Here is a 16,459-nt window from a genome sequence, read left to right on the forward strand (position 1 = left end):
ACAACTTGTAATCACTGCAGTCAGAACTCTTCATTCCTAGTGGGCAGTGCCTGGTTTCAAAGTATGAGCTTTCTGAGGGGGTGATAGGAGGGGGAAGATCATTGTTCAAGAACTCCACACAGAGCTCAAGTTGCATTGATTTATTTCTACTCCCCAAGTCCACATTACAAATAGCACATTTTAGACTTCAAGAAACAAAAGGCCAACAGCCAAATTCCACTTCATCAATCAAGTGTCTAAAAGGTATGGGTCAAATGGCAACAAAGAGCAGACCAAAATGTTTGTATTTTCTATTTCACCAAAGTGTTTGGGGGGGGAAACCCTGAAGTGATATGTTTGTAGATCCACACAAACACACTTCAGCTGCATTTCACTGACCAGCCAATTATAAAGACATTTGGCAAACCTGGGGTGGGAGGGGGGGGTTTTGAACTAAGATGTATCACAGAGCAAAATTCTCCCTCCACTATTGAGTGAAATGGGGAATGTAAGAGCAGAAAGAAGAATGCCTGTTCAGCATTCAGGTTTTATACTTGGCAAGCTGGCACTGCCATTCAAAAGGAGGCTGTACAGAAATTCATTACAAACAGTTAGTTAAAACCCAAGATCAATGCAGGCCACTTCCTGACTGCAGTGGGGTATCTGCCTGAGTAAGGAAGACAGGATATGGCCTCTCTGAAGGAATCTCATTCTCTCCAGCACAGAGTTAACCAAGGAATCCCAGGTCAGTTATCCTATAGAGCTGCTCCTAACAATCACAATTAAAACAAGCCAGCATGAACCTCACCAAAAGCTTGATCCTCTTAAATCAAAACTCCCTAATGAGCCACACAAACCCACACAAGCACTGAGGGCAGCCCAACAGTGGGCCTCCTTTGCACACCCTAACAGCCATCAGAGACAGGTTTGTACTGGAGCAAAATTCAGCTAACCCATACAGTGCATTTCCTTGGGGAAGAAACAAAAGCTGTTGGGTTTTGTTAACTGACACCCAAAATGTTGAAGGAACCTGCAGACTGCACTGCTCCGCCAAGCTGGGCTGCTCTGCTTCCTGCCAAAGCCACCCACATCCACCTGACTAAAGCAGTATCTTCCTAACCCAGAAAAAGGAACTGAATTTCTTCCCTGCAGCTGTAGCAACACTGCCGCCGCTCCTAGGCTTTGTTTCCGAGGAGCTGCTGTGTTACTTGTCACAGACTCTGGATTTACCCTTTTGAAAGCCAACAAAACTCAAGGTAAAGAAGAAATCTCACACACAGGGCACCACCTTCCTCCAGTCACAAACAGAATGAAGAGAACACAGCTGTTCAGAGTTACACTCAGGCCTCAGGTTACTGTTGCTGTAAAAGAGTTCACTGCCGTGGCAAAGGACAATTTTCTCCCAAGTAAACAAAACCAATCATGAGCTTTTTTTTGCTTGCTTTTTGAGTGGACAGAGTTAATCTTTTGCAGCTTGGTTTAAGGTTTGGTTCCTTACACTGAAAAAAATAAAAATTCTAGTACTATTTGCTCCAGCCTGAGAGAAAATGATGCAGGTTTAGAGCAAAAGCTTTCCAAGTGCTTGACACAAGCTATTTCTTCTTCAAGTTCTTTGTCCAAGATGTCATTGAAAACCTTCTGTCCAGTTCATTAACACAGCGAGGATCCCAGGATGTCTTGAGTCAAAGTGGTCCATACAGAAGTTCTTTGGAATGTCTTAAGATTGGCTATAACTAGAGTTCTGGCTACCATTTGGACCCTGTTCTCCTTCACTGTTGGGAGGAGGGAAGAAGCGAAAGCAGAGGTCAAGAAAAGCAATCAGACTGCAGTTTGGCTTTTTTCATGCAAAATGACACTGTTCTGAAAGGAGGGAGAACCTCTGAAGGAGAAGACTTAAATAGGTTAGAGTGAAAACCTGAGAGAAAAGGCTACCCAAATAGGTGCAGCTGTTCTGCTCGGCCCCGTGGACATGCCAGGGCTGTGCTCAGCATGCACAAGGAACTCCAGTTTACCTAACAGTCTGCATGCACAGCCAGGGAGCTGCCTGCTGAACTCCCTCCTGAAGGCAACCCTTCCAGGGTTCAGATGCCACGAGGCTGTGCCAAGGGCTGTGCCTGTGCAGGCTGCCAGCAGTGATGGTTAATCACAGTAACTGAACAGGAGGTGCAGCAGGCCCCGTTCCAGCCAGCCTGGCCTGGCTGTGCAGCCTCGCGCCCCCGAGCTGCACTCAGCACTGCTCAGGTGAAGGCTCTGCACGCAGCAGTGCTCTGCTGCTTGCTGGCTCCTGCCCCAGCAGGGGCTGACTGGAAGCCAGGCTGCACCTCCAGCAGCTCCCCTCGAGCCAGCAGCGCGGCGGTGCCGGGCAGGCGTGCAGGTACCGTACCTGTTGGGAGGTGGTTTTGGTTTAGGCATTTTACTGAGAATTGTAGCCATCTCCTTCCTCTCGTCGAAGTTCTTCCACTGCTCATACAGCTTCAGAATGACCCTGATTATTTCTAAAATCTGATCAGAAAGAGAAGCCTGAGGTCAGACACAGCCATGGCTGTATCTCTGCCATCATCGGCTGCACTGGGCGAGTAACTCAACAGGCAGCACAACTTCCGCCTCCCAGGCAGAGCTGTCTCACAAGCAACCATTCCTAGAGTGAGCTTTTCTTAATGCCACTGTGCATGAGGCTTTTCCCTCCCATCCAACCCCTCGGAGCTAAAGAGCTTCCTCTGATTGTAACTGGGGAGGTCTGGCCAGCTGGAGCAGGACTGATCACCAGTCCAGCAGCTGAGGATTGTCCCATGTTCTACACACATCAGAGCCACAGTGAGGGGAAGCACAAAACATCTCCCTGAATTCCTTCCTTCCAGTAAATGAAGAGCCCGGGGGGGCTAAATACTTCTCAACATATTACTGTTACTATCTTACATGTTCTGATAAGGCTACAGTGTAAGACTTGTTGAACTTTCATGGTTCATAGAATAGTTTGGGTTGGAAGGGACCTGCAAGGTCATCTAGTTCCAACCGCCCTGCCATGGGTAGAAACACCCTCATTCCTCTGCTGAGGTCAGTGCCTCAGATGCCACTTCTGGAAGTCAGCAATCACTACCAGTTTGGACATTTTCCACCTATTGCACCTCCACTACCTTAATTTCCTCTTAAGTTCCTAATGCAATTCTGTGCTCTGCATGGGAAGTGGTTAATGCTTGGTTCAGAACCTGCTTTAGCAGTAGGCTACTTGCTGCTTTTCCATACTCAGATTTCAAGTGCTAGCACAACATCTCTTCTTGAAACCAAAGCTAAGAGGTACATGGTATGAATGTATAAAATCAATCAGGCTGAGAGTGCATCAGTGGCACAGGACCCGAGCCATGGAAGCGCTCAGACATGTCCAGTAGCAAGCTCGTGGTGACCTTAGCTGTCAAATCTGGATTGGTTCTCCCCTGCTGCCAATTCAGGATCATTTACATGCATGACAGCTTCGTTCAGAGCTCCTGGCAGGGCACAGCATCCACACTCTGCTGGAAGCTGAAGATGAGCCCTGGACTACAAATGCAAGGCAGGGTATGCCAGCGGGTTGAAGGGCAGCACAGGGCAGTGGCAGGTCTCATCCATGGTGTGCTGTTGTAGTCCAGGCACTCAGCTTCCAAAGAGCTTCTGGAAACGGTGTGCAGAGTGGAAGAGTGTGGTAAGGTGAGAGTGTGGTAAGCTTGGCTTGCTTGCTGGGCCTAAACAGAGGGTAAAGAAGCCAGCCTTAAAAGTAAAGGAACTGGGGAGAAGGAAGAGTGTTACTGGTGGTAGAACAGCTGCACCCTGGAACCTCATCATCTCCTCAAGGGGAGGAGCTGGCAGAGAATTTGCAATAGCAGAGCACTCAAACTGCATGACTGCGGTGCCCCCCTGCTGGACACTGACTGGAGTCACGGTCCTGGCCATCCCGGCAGGGTCAGGAATGTTGTACACTCCGCTGCAGCAGGCCCCCACAGCGGGAGAACACGAGCAGAGTGCTGGAGGGCACATCAGGAAATCACATGCACTAGAACCAGAAGCCAGCTCCTGCAGACAATCCTGACCGACAAAAGCCACTGGGAATTCTTGTTCTGACAGTGCACAGGGTCTGGGGGGCACGTTCCCAGCTGAAAAATGGCAACAGCAGCAACTCTGCTGCTAGGCAATGGTTCTGCCCTGACTTCCAGAGCAGGGTGCTAACCCCACCAGCCTCACACTGTCTGCTTCCCCAAGAGAGCTCCCAAACCTCAGCAGTGCTTGACATAATCATGGAATGCACTGGGCTGGAAGGGGCCTCGAGAGCTCAACTAATCCAAACCTCTGCAGTCAGCAGGCACATCCCTAACTACAGCAGGCTGCTCAGAGCTTGACTGTCTCCAGGGATGGGGCCTCCACCGCCTCCCTGGACAACCTGTTCCAGAGTCTCACCACCCTCACAGTGAAGAGCTTCCTCCTGAGGCCCAAACAAAATCTGCCTTGCTCTAGTTTCAAACCAGTGCCCCCTGTCCTAGTGCTGCATGACATGTAGACAGTCCCCTGCCCACATTTCTTGTAGGTCCCCTTCGTGTTCTGAATGCAGCTCAGCAGCACAGCCACGGAGGACAGGAGCTGTGGTCAGTCTGTAGGAGGTGGTGGCAATCAAACTCAAGTACCTTTTCCATATCAACAGACAGCTCAGCAAACCACTGCCTTGCATCCTTCTGCTGGACAACACAGGCCACGTGTAGGCAAGCTGCAAAGAGGAGGTGACACAGGCACTGAACAAAGATCCACTTCTACACAGTCAGAAACAGTCTGGGGCTGTAAATACTGCACAGCTCAGCACAGACAACTTGGGCTTCAAGAGCTGATTTTTCTGCAGGGTGGTTTAAGCTGCCAGGCTGTGCTGTCAGCACTGCATGGAACACAAACTGAAGCACCTCCTGAGGCCACTGCAAGAAATGCCTGTTGATAGGACAGCACCAAAATACAACACCCATTTAGACGTGACAGGAGACACTGCTGGTGTCACTTACCTAGAGCTATCATGAAAGGAGGGTACAGCAGACAAAGATCAGTCCTATACGTGTCATTCACTATCCTCCTGTGCAAAGAAAGAGCCTGTGAGTGCCAGCCAGCTCACTGCAGGAGCTGCTGCAGGGTTAGCAACATGCTGCCAGTTTCCCCCATGGCAGCAGCAGTGACAGCAGAGATCTCTGCCCCACTAACAATCTCTTAAAGCCTCTTTATTTCCCTTCAGTCAGAGCAGAAGGCTCTGTGGGAGAAGCTTCCCTTGTCTTTCTGCAGAGGGTGTTGATGTATGCTATCAAATAATCCCCCTGTCTCACAAAGAAGTCAAGACAGTAAAAATACTGCTTCTGTGCTGGGCCTTCTGCACTTGGGCATCAGCCCAAGACCGGGAGCTGTGCTAGCACAGCAGCAACCCCTGCACGCTGCTTCTGCCTCCTGCGACACGGCACAGCAGAAAGCCAGCCCAGGCAGGGACCACCTCTGCTCATGGGCACTGCTCCACAGTGGGAAAGTCTGCCCTGCTAGGGCTAGCCCAAAGATCACAATTAGGCCACTTCAGAGTCAGATCACTGCAGGGCTGAAGCCAGGATGAGCTAGGTCAGGAGAATGCATCTGCAGAGGTTCCCTGGGGCAGCCTCTGCACACAGGGAGGGCTGAGCTCAGCCCCTCTGCAGCCTGGCCAGCACTGGCAGGAGGCAGTGCAGCCTGTCATGCTCTGCATTACCATGCAAGAGGTAGCAGCATGTCTTCTTGGCCCATGTCTTGCACGTACTGGAGCAAAGGTCTGTAGGGATGATAGACTATCAAACAGCAGTCCTGGGGAGAGTGGCAACAGGATTCAAGTCAGGTTACAGTGCACAGTGTCTCATCAGTGCCTGTTAGAAACATTTGGCTTACAAATCAGCTACTGAGGCCTTTTTAAGCAGCATTCTGACACCTAATCCTGCTCTAATGAGGGCAGTGCTCTCTCTAGAATACCATCACATTGCATGGTTGCCAGCCTGTCACTGTGCTTCCCCTAAGAGACAGGGAAAGCCACAGCTGCAGCACAGTGAAACCTCATTTGCTTACAAAGCCATAATTCCCACTTGGAAACACAAAGCACTGCCAGAAAACAGCCTGTCAGTAAATACCATTTGTGGACAGCAGGCCAAAGGAATTGGCACTGGCTTGGAAAGCAATGAAACAAGAAAGGCAACCAGAAAGAGAGGCAAGGGAGGAGAAAGGGAGGCCAGTGACATCCTAGTCTCCCCCTCAGGACTTAGTTCCCTTTCTCTCAGAAACAAAAGCTGTTCTGCAGACAGGAGTTGTGCTTTCCCCTTCCCAAAAGGGCTCTCTGAGCAGTAGGATGCAGAGCCATGCACGCCCCTCCTGTTCCACCACTCCTGCAATCTGCTCTCTTCCTCTCGAGAAGTTCAGCTTCCAGGCCAAGAGGTGAGCACAGCCTCCCTCAGCCTAGGTGACAGGGCAGTAATGATGGCATTCTGCTCAAAGCCCTGCAGGGACATGGCTCTAAGACTGGGAACAGAGCAATCAGGACAGCACAATGCACATTTCATAGGGAAAAATTCTTCAGCAGTACAAACTGAACAAAAGGGACAGCAAAAAGCAAAGCACAAAGACTCCACCTACCATTAACTCTAAGAGATAGAATTCACATTCTAGTATCTGCAAAGAAGTAAAATCCCAGTTAGACCACAGCACATTTCAGACAGCAGAAATCATTAGCAAGCAGCCAGTCTCGCACCATGAATGCACAGCAAATCCCAACAGGCATTTCCAAACCCAGACAAGAATCAAACCAGCAGCAGCCACTGCCTCACCACCATCACAACTGAAGCCCACTCAGAACAAGGCCTTCCAACATTCTGCATCAAGTTTCCTAGGACAGACTCCTTGGCAGAGCTTCTCTGATTTATTGCAACATGTGGCAGCAGCAAATTGTTCCCAGTGCATACAGCACAGCAGCAGGAGCTCCTTTTGCAGTCAGCTGCTCGCCAGGCCATGGGTGCCAAAAGGCATTTCAAAAGATTTGCAGATTTGATTCCATAAGAAAGCTGTCTTGTGGCCAGCAGCTCAAGAGAGGGGATTCTGCCCCTCTGCTCTGCTGAGACCTCACCTGCACTGCTCTGTCCAGCTCTGGAGCCTTCAACACAGGGAGGACATGGACCTGGAGGAGGCCATGAAATGATCAGGGGGATGGAACACCTCTGCTATAGGGACAGGTTGAGGGAGCTGGGGGTGTTCAGCCTGGAGAAGAGAAGACTCCAGGCAGACCTTAGAGCTGCCTGCCAGTGCCTCCCGGTGCCTGAAGGGCCCTGTCAAGAAGGCTGCAGAAGGACTGTTGCCAAAGTTTGGGATGGCACTGGTTTGAAATGAGAGCAGAGGAGACTGAGATTGGATGTGAGGAACAAGTTCTGCAGCAGGAGGCTGCTGGAACACTGCAACAGGTTGCCCAGGGAGGGAGTTGAGGCCCATCCCTGGAGATAGTCCAGGTCTGGCTCAACAAGGCTCTGAGCAGCCTCCTCTAGTGGAGGATGTCCCTGCTGAGTGCAGGGAGTTGGACTGGATGAGCTTTGGAGGTCTCTTCCAACCCAAACCATTCCACAACTCTATGCATTTTACCCAGGATATGATTCAGAGGTTTGTTATAATGAAGAAGTTTTCTTATCCTTAAGTACTTTGTAAAGCACTGGTAGGAGAGGATTACATTTGGGTTTTTGAAGGGAAGCATCTGAAATCCTACTTGTGTCCCTACTGACTTCCATCATTAAAAATCAGAGCTGTTTCAGTCTGAAAATCCCACAGAAGTGGTGAGAACAGCTCCAAAGTGTCCCAGCACTGTGACCTCAATCCACTGAATTTTAAATAGCAAATCCAAATTCTTTTTCTAAAGCCATTCCACTGGACAGGCAAACCCAAAACCTGCTTTCTGTAAGCCAACTGCTCCTGTGTGCAAGCTTGGAAGCATCCCAGGTGCAAAGGCTCTTTCCCTTCCCTGGAGCAATGCATTTGTAAACAAGAGCAGTCAGATAGAGCTAAACCAATGTCTTCTATCATCGTGCTGTATAAAACTCACTAGTTCAGTCACCCAGCCGTGCCACTTCTCTTTACAGCATTCCTGTCAGCCTTAATTAGCTCAGATCCAAAATGCATTATGAATAACCTGACACAGAATATCACAGCATCCTAGAACAGCTCAGGTGGGAAAGGACCTCAGAGCTCATCTGCTCCAACCTCCTGCCATGCCCAGAGACACCTCTCAGCTAGACTCAGCTGCTCAAGGCCTCATCCAGCCTGGCCTTGAACACCACCAGGCAGGAGGCAGCCACAGCCTCCCTGGGCAGCCTGTGCCAGAGTCTCACCACCCTTAGACTGAAGAACTTCTTCCTCAGCTCCAGTCTAACCCTGCTCTGCCTCAGCTTCCAACCATTCCCCCTTGGCCTGTCTCTAGACACTCTCAGCAAGTCTCTCTGCAGCCTTCCTGTAGGATCCCTCCAGTATCGAGAGGCAGCTCTAAGGTCCCCCTGGAGTCTTCTCTTCTCCAGGCTGAACTCAGCCTGTCCTCACAGCAGAGCTGTTCCAGCCCTTGAATCACCTTTGTGGCCTCCTCTGGACACTCCCCAGCAGCTCTGTGTCCTTCTGCTGGGGACACCAGAAGTGGAGGCAGGATTGGAGGTGAGGTCTGAGCAGAGCAAAGCCCAGGAGCAGAATCCCATCTCTTGCCCTGCTGCCCACTCTCCTCTGGCTGCAGCCAGCACACAGCTGCCTGCTGGGCTGCAGGAGGGCACTGCTGGCTGCTGGTGCAGTATGCAAACATCCCTCGGTTAGAACTGAAGGGGCAGGATTCCTGCTAACAACTGATGAATGTCCTTGCTGCAGGTGCATTCCAGCCTAGGTACTCACATGGTTCATCCTGTAAGGGAACTCCTTGGGGAAGGCATATGAGAACCTAGTTTTCACTGCAATACAGAGAAACCAGCATGTTAAAGTGATGGATTAATGCTTTTAGTTCTTTCCCTTTCTATATTGACTCATTGTGTTCCCACCTCCATGGCATGCAGAGGCTGTAAGCTCACTTTGTTGACTCTTGTCCAGCCTCTCACCTCCCAGCACCCGCAAGTCTCAATACCTGCATCCCCCAGCCCAGACTGCCATCTGGGGCTGCCCACTGCTTCATGGTATAAAGAAAATCACCACCACTTACATACAGAAGTAGCAGCAGAAATCAATCTTGTATTTGAAACAACACCAAATTCCTGAGGAAAAAGAATGGGAAGTGAGGTGAACCACCAGGAACACAACAACCTCACTGCCAGCAAATGCACACAACAGCTTCTTCCTAAACTGAGCTGCTTTATGCAGGATTTATTCCCCCCTCCCACCCTTTTTTCCCTTCTTCTTTAGTTTTTTTCCCTGCAGGTGAACAGGACAAACTCTTGGGTAGAGTTTTGGCACTGATTAATCTGTTGAGTTGTGAGGAACAGAGATGGAAGGTACCAAAGTCACAAAAGCTCAGCTGGCTAACGCTGCACGTACAGAACAGACAGGAGGGCTTCAAGAAAGGAGGCTGCTGTTCCTTAGCTCGCTTAGACACAAAACTGCCTTTAGGGAGCTGGCATTCATTACCCTTTCCTCGTCTTTGCTGAGCAAGCATACAGTTCTCTGTTCAGTGCTCTTGCAGAGGAGAGCAGAACTGAAGCAGGAGTGCTGTAGCTGCCCCATCGCAGTGCAGCAGCTCCAGCATAAGGCAGGCTGCACAGTGCACACCTCTGGAGATCTCTGCCTCTCCACTTTCTTAAAGGCTTCACTGACAGGCTGACAACTGAACCACTCCTCTCTGTTGTTCCCTTCCCTCGCCTTTGTCAAGCACTGACAGGTAGTGCAGGATCTGTAAAGGCAGCAGCATCACAGCAGTCACTGGTGGAGCAGGACAGCTTCCACCAGCCACTGGGTGTCTGAGTTCCTCCTGTAAAATCCACCCATGCTGACCACAGACTGGCAGGTTGATTTTCTCCCCAATTACACAGACACTTCTCAAACAGCTGAAAAGCTTTTTGCAGTAGAGAGACAAAGGGCAGCACCCAGCTGATGCTAACTCGTGGCCACATCCAAAGTGGACTTCTGCTGGGAGCATAGAGCTTCCACTGTCTCTAGTCCTTGAATGGCTCAGGTTGGAAGGGGCCTCAGAGCTCATCTGCTCCAACCTCCTGCCATGCCCAGAGACACCTCTCAGCTAGACTCAGCTGCTCAAGGCCTCATCCAACCTGGCCTTGAACACCCCCGGGCAGGAGGCAGCCACAGCCTCCCTGGGCAGCCTGTGCCAGAATCTCACCACCCTCAGACTGAAGAACTTCTTCCTCAGCTCCAGTCTAACCCTGCTCTGCCTCAGCTTCCAACCATTCCCCCTTGGCCTGTCTCTAGAGTCCCTCATGAAAAGTCTCTCGGCAGCCTTCCTGCAGGATGCTTTCAGGTCCTGGAAGGCAGCTAATGGGTGAAGTCCTCATGACAACTTCTCAGTGTCATCAGCTGCAACATACTTAAAATTCAAGCAATGAAAGTGTGGTAACCTCTGAGGATCCCTCACTATGTGAAAGGGAAAAGGGTAACTAGGAAAAAAAAATCAAACTCTGTTTTAAAGTTTGAGGAAAGATAACTAAGGAAGACCCAGAGCAGAAAGCAGACCCTGCCCAGTTTGAGGAGAATGGATAGCACAGGGAAAAGCCAATGCCAATTCTGAGAGGCCCTCCAGGGTTAGTGACTTTGACAGAACTGAAAGCTCAAACACTAAGTAACAGGTTTGAAGGCCTTCTTCTCCATCTGCTTTTCCTACAGGCTACAGAAATGATCCAAAAGAGAAGATTCCAACCCCCAGAGCGTGAAGGACAAAAAAGCGTTCAAGGCCTAAACCTTTTCCCTCTCATACATCACATCATTTGACAGTAAAGAAGTGTAATGCTTCATACCTCTACTTTGGATGCCAAAAACACACAGGTAGGAGCCATTAATACTGGATCTATACTTTTTAGGGAATATCTGTTACAACAAAATGATAATAGGTTGTTTCACACAGGTAGAACGATTCATCTATTAAGAGCACCACACTGCCTTTGGAAGAAAGCAAAGCTTAAGTTAACTTCATTAGCAGAACAGCTTTTAACACCCTCCAGAAAACAGAAAGTGGCACTGGATTTAACACAGCATTTTAAAAGGGCTACCAAAAATGTGCCTAGCAAATGGTTCATTCTGCTACCATCAGAGGAAACAGTCGTACCTGGCATAGAATCTCTTGAAGTAGACTGTGGCAGTGGCAATAACTTGTTGTCTTAATTTAAGATGTTCACCTAAAGCCTGGATAACTTCAGAAACAAAACAAAAACAAAAACAAAACCATCAACAGAAGCTTGAGTTGAGTTTTTACAACCATTTGACACCAAATAGCAATGGACCTCCAAACAAGACCAGGGCTGGGGGACCTGAGGAACAGCAGCACAGGCTTCTCCCCAGTGCTGCTGAGGCAACTTGCTGCACACCTACAGACCTGCAGGTGAAGAAGCATCCTGAAGCTTCTGGACACCTTCAAAAAGGGAAAGGTAACTTGGCTTTGTTGTGTAGCACTATGTGAGCATGACCTTGAAGAAGATGACAATTAGGTAATTAGAGGAGATTTTAGGCTGGATGTCAGGAGCAAGTTCTGCACCATGAGGGTGCTGGAACACTGCAAGAGGCTGCCCAGGGAGGGAGCTGAGGCCTCATCCCCAGAGCGGTTCAAGGTGAGGCTCAACAGCGCTCTGGACAACCTGCTCTAGTGCAGGATGTCCCTGCTGACTGCAGGGGGGTTGGACTGGATGAGCTTTGGAGGTCACTTCCAACCCAAACCATTGCCTGAGTCTATAATAACACAAATCTCAGCAAGGAAAGCTTGGGTTTTGCAGCTGAGGGCCAAGCAAAGGCAAACACAAGCCCCTGGCCTCACACTGCCATGCAGAATGGATGCTATTTGTCACACAACTGAAGCTGCCAACACAAACGTGGTCACTGCATTTGGCAGAGGCAGCAGGTGTTAAAGAAGTGACATATTTAGTCTAGGGAGAGAGAGGGGGAGACCAGAGGATGCAGACAGCTGCTCCATCACGGTGGTCCTCTGCCAGTTGGCCAGGAAACAACCCTGGTGTCATCTGTGCAGGTAGCTCTTGTTTGGCCTCCCAGGCGAAGGAAAGGTGCCAAGCAAACCAGATGCATGAAGCTGGGACTAAGAGCAGAGGTTGGATGGAGCGGCACAGGGAAGCAGAAGGCTGGCACTTGTTCTTATTCCCATACCTCTCCATGGCCTTTATTCTGAGCAAGGCTTAGCTGTGGTAAGAATCTCTTTGGGTTGTTTCCCTCCCCAGAAATATCTCAAATGATGTGAAATGTGCTTAAATGGACACTGCAAAGCAGAGCAAGGTGCAGGCAGCAGCCACCGGTGGGGCAAGCAGAGGAGTCTGTCAGCAGGCATTGCTGCATGTTAGTCTCTGCCTAAGCACACAAGCCCACGGTGCTGTCCCCACAGCCTCTGGGCCAGCCAGGTGCACGCTACTCATCGTCAGTCTCATCGAAAGGCACTCCAACAGCAAGGAGGCTTTGCTGGGGAGGGGCTGGACAGAGAGGGAAGCAGAAAACCACCCTCAGCAGCACTGCCAATTTATCCCTGGCTGCCCTGGCCCGTCCCTGGCCACGTCACATCGCCCTTTCCCCGAGGAGGGGAGCGCCAAGCTGAGGGGGTTCTGCCAGAGAGTGCAGACCAAGCAGTGCTGTCAGCAAGGAGGTGATCCTGACCTGCAAGGTCTGGGCAAACCCCAAAATGCTGATCATCAGTCTTGGGAGCTTGGAAAGGATTTTCCCCTTTGATTTGACCGTGTGGCTACAAAGCTGCCCTGCTGCTGGGGCAGCAGAAAAATGCAGATATTAAACTGAACAGAACTCTCCAAATATGTCTCTCGCTCCCCTGGGATCTCCAGGAGCTGCTAGGCCATCTGCTGTCAAAGGAAAACCAAGTGTGGCTTGGGGAGAAAAATGGACAAGAGCCTGGAGAGACTTAATGAAATGGAAGCTTGGGAACAAGTCCAACACTTGTAGTCCATGTTGGAGATAATTCTAAAAGAACCTCTTGGATTCTTTATTTCCTCATGTTTACAGAAGAAGTTGTGCCAGTTTGGGATGTATTAAATAAGAACTGTCTGAAATCTGAGTGTCTTGAGCAGCCTGAACACAAACTACCCTAAACCAGCCAGGGAATCAACTCATGCACTTTTCGACCAAGACCAGACTGATCCAGACCAGCAATCAACACTCATTTCCTTTCCCTGCTGTTTTAGAAGGTGTTCCTTCTCCTTCTCCTCGTTATTAGCATCCTGAGCAGCTGCCCATGGCCACAGCATCAGTTGGTTAGCTACTGCACTGCCTTCCAGAGAGGAGGCAGCAGGAAGGTCTCTCTGCAGGCAGTATTTTGGCTGCTTTAGGGAACAGCAATCATCTCCTGGGCTGAAAGTGCCAGCCTGTGGCTGAGACTCATAGCCAGGCAATGCAGGAGCTGGGAGAACAGAGGAGGAGAAGGGTCCCTGCCAGAGGCAGGTGATGATACAACACAACTCAGGGGCAAGAAGCCTGCTTCCCAATTCCAGCTGACACCAGTGAAAAGGAGCACAGGAACACAGCTTTAGAACTATCAGCATCCTGCTCCCACTGGGGTTTGCGACCACACCTTGGGTTAACCTCAGGGACTTCAGGAATTGACAGGACAGGGAAATCACTGCTGCCTTCAGCTCCTGCTGCATCTAAGCAGTAAGAGCTGCACCCAGGGCCATCAGAGTGCAGAAGACACCGTGGTTATGAAACAGCTAAGCTAAGAGAGAAGCTGGGACAAAAATGTCTCAGTGAGCTCGTTCCAGCACTGGCCTTGGGCAAGTCACTTAGCTTCTCTGAGTCTGGCCAGACAGGTGCCCAGACAGATAGTACTGGGAAGGAGTGCTGTGAAGAACCCTTGAAGAGCTGACTGCAAATCCCTCAGCAACATCCTTTCCATCAGATGGTTTTGGTTGGAAGAGCCCCCTCAGATCATCCAGCCCAACCATTCTCTAACTCTGCCAAGGCTGGTCCTTCACTGTCACATCTCTGCCTCTCTGGAGCACCTCCAGGGATGGGCGTTCAACTACCTCCCTGGGCAGCCTGTGCCAGGCTTTGAGAACCCTTTCAAGGAAGAAGTTTCTTCTAATCTCCAACCTAAACCCCTCCTGGGGCACCTTGAGGCCATTTCCTCTCATCCTGTCACAAGAAACCAACCCCACCTCACTGCAACCTCTCATCGTAGAGAGCAGTGAGTTCTCCCCTCAGCCTCCTCTTCCCCAGAATAACCAGTCCTAGGTCCCTCAGCTGCACCTCACCAGCCCTGTTCTCCAGCCCCTTCTCTGGACCTGCTCCAGCCCCTCAACATCCTTCTTGAAGTGAGGGGCCCAGAACTGAACCCAGCACTCAAGGTGTGGCCTCACCCGTGCTGAGTACAGGGGGACAATTCCTGCCCTGCTCCTGCTGGTCACACCACTGCTGGAGGCCTCCTTGGCCATCTGGGCACTGCTGGCTCATCTTAGCCAGCCTGAAGCATTGCACAGAAGAGAGTTCAAGAGCCTGTGCTGCAGGGCAGCCACTGGCATGGTTAAATGCTTTGCAGGACCAAGGAAGTCTCAGGTAACCTCACAGCCAAGCCCCAGACTCTTTGGGAGAACAAACTTTGGGAGCCAACAGCTCTCAGCAACTTGTAGGCAAGCTGAGATCTGCCTGGGTCCGTGGCATCAGTCAGGAGGCAGGACACAGGCTGTGGGGCAGGTTTCAGAGGACATAACTGAACATCAACTTTCCAGGCTTTGCTGTTTAATAGGACCACAGAGAAGATGCCACAGCCCAAGAGCCCAGCAAAAGCCCAGGCTGAGTATTAATGCTTGGCACTGAGCCTTTAATGTGCCAGCTCAGCAGTCTCTGCCTGCTTCTTCTCTTGTGGTCTTGGTGAAAACCTCTTAAACCCAAGAAAATGCCCTCTGCTTTGTCCCACTGAAACATTAACTGGGCAGCTCTTTGGCCTGCAAGCTCTCCTAAAACCGTGCCAAGACAACCAAAGATGGCACTGCTATTCCAGACCTTTAGCACAGGCTGTGAAGTCCTCCTGGTGCCCCCATGCCAACATGCCCCTGCCTCAGCAAGGCAGACCTGCCGTTACACACTGCAGGCACGGCACAGGTCTCACAGCAGCAATGAGAACAGAAGAGGGTTACCATTAGTAAAAAATATCTGCAGCTTCCAGTACTCTTCTTCAGTCAGAAACTTCAGGTCCTTCTGGCGCTCCTTCAGCAGGTCTTGTTTATCCAAAATCCATTGCAAACTAGAGGAAGGGAGAAGGGCTTCAGAGACTCCTCACCAACGCTAAGGGCAGCGACTCCTGCACCAAGAGACTACAGACGGAGGCAGCGACCACTGCCCGCAGCACAGCCAAGCTTCTCAGGAGACGTTCACCAGGCTCTTCTGGGCTGGACACCTCCCCAGCAGGGGCTCAGCTTGGCCTTTGCCAGCGGTACCCTCAGCCGGCTGCACAGCGCTGCTTTAAGCTAGGTTTAGGACACGGTGGGCACCAAACAACCTCAGCAGGCTCAGCGCCAGGCAGCGCGGCGGACCGCAGCCCCGGCAGCCCTGCCGCCGGATCGACAGATCACACGGCTGGAGATAACAGATCAGCCTGCACTGGATCGCTGGAGCCCAGGGCACCGCGGGTACGAGCCCCGGGCCGCGGCTCCCCTCGCCAGGAGCCCAAACGGGTGGGGAGTCCCACGGAGGCCAGGCCGGCGGGCGCGGCGGCGGCACCCGCAGCCACCCCGGCTGCTCCCGCACTCCAGCCCGGCTCCTGCCAGGGCTCCGCCGCCAGCAGGCCTCACCACCCGCTCTGCAGCCCCTGGGAGACGCAGCCCAAGGCCGCGGCGCTCTCCTCGCCCCCGCCGGGCCTCCCGCCAGCGCCGTGCCCCGCGTCCGCGGCCCGGCCCCGCCGCCCCGGCAATGAATGGGCAAAGCGCGGCCGCCCGCCGCCCCTTCGCCGCTTCCCCAGCCCCGCGGCCGCGGCACCCACTAGTGCGAGCTCTGCCAGAAGTTGCCGGCCATGGGGAGCAGAGGAGAGGCGCGGGAGGAGCGCCCGGGCCGCGCCGCCCTGGCCCCGCCGCGCCAGCGCCGCCGCCCCGCCGCCCGCAGGAAGCAGCGCCCGCGCGTCCGTCCCCGCCGCCGCCGGCTGCCCACACGCGGCGCTCGCAACCGTTCCGCGGCGCGGGGGTTCCGCCAGCCCCACGCGGGAAAGCCGCCACGAAGTCACCTTGCTGAGGGGGGAGAGCGGCCCGCGAGTGACGGGGGTGTGTTAGAGCCACGGCGAGGAGCCCTGCGGCGCTGCAGGGCGAGCCAGGCT

General features: G+C 51.9%; 1 protein-coding gene across 2 annotated transcripts; it reads right to left on the bottom strand.

Moving 5' to 3' along the window:
• Positions 1-125: 125 nt before the first annotated feature.
• CCNC (cyclin C) lies at positions 126-16,236 on the bottom strand. 2 transcript variants are annotated; one of them, XM_064170192.1, is made up of 12 exons: positions 16,133-16,236; positions 15,291-15,397; positions 11,261-11,345; positions 10,953-11,022; positions 9,194-9,245; positions 8,893-8,948; positions 6,619-6,654; positions 5,711-5,802; positions 4,992-5,059; positions 4,629-4,708; positions 2,363-2,481; positions 126-1,751 (listed from the first exon to the last, which is right to left on the bottom strand). In XM_064170192.1, the coding sequence occupies exons 1-12, from the start codon at positions 16,162-16,164 to the stop codon at positions 1,697-1,699; spliced, it is 852 nt and encodes a 283-aa protein (XP_064026262.1). In that variant the 5' UTR covers positions 16,165-16,236; the 3' UTR covers positions 126-1,696. The 2 variants fall into 2 exon arrangements, with proteins under 2 accessions (XP_064026262.1, XP_064026261.1); XM_064170191.1 differs by lacking the exons at positions 126-1,751; positions 2,363-2,481 and adding an exon at positions 2,488-3,695.
• Positions 16,237-16,459: the final 223 nt, after the last annotated feature.

This window comes from Pogoniulus pusillus, chromosome 33 (assembly GCF_015220805.1).
Source record: "Pogoniulus pusillus isolate bPogPus1 chromosome 33, bPogPus1.pri, whole genome shotgun sequence".
NCBI lineage: Eukaryota > Metazoa > Chordata > Aves > Piciformes > Lybiidae > Pogoniulus > Pogoniulus pusillus.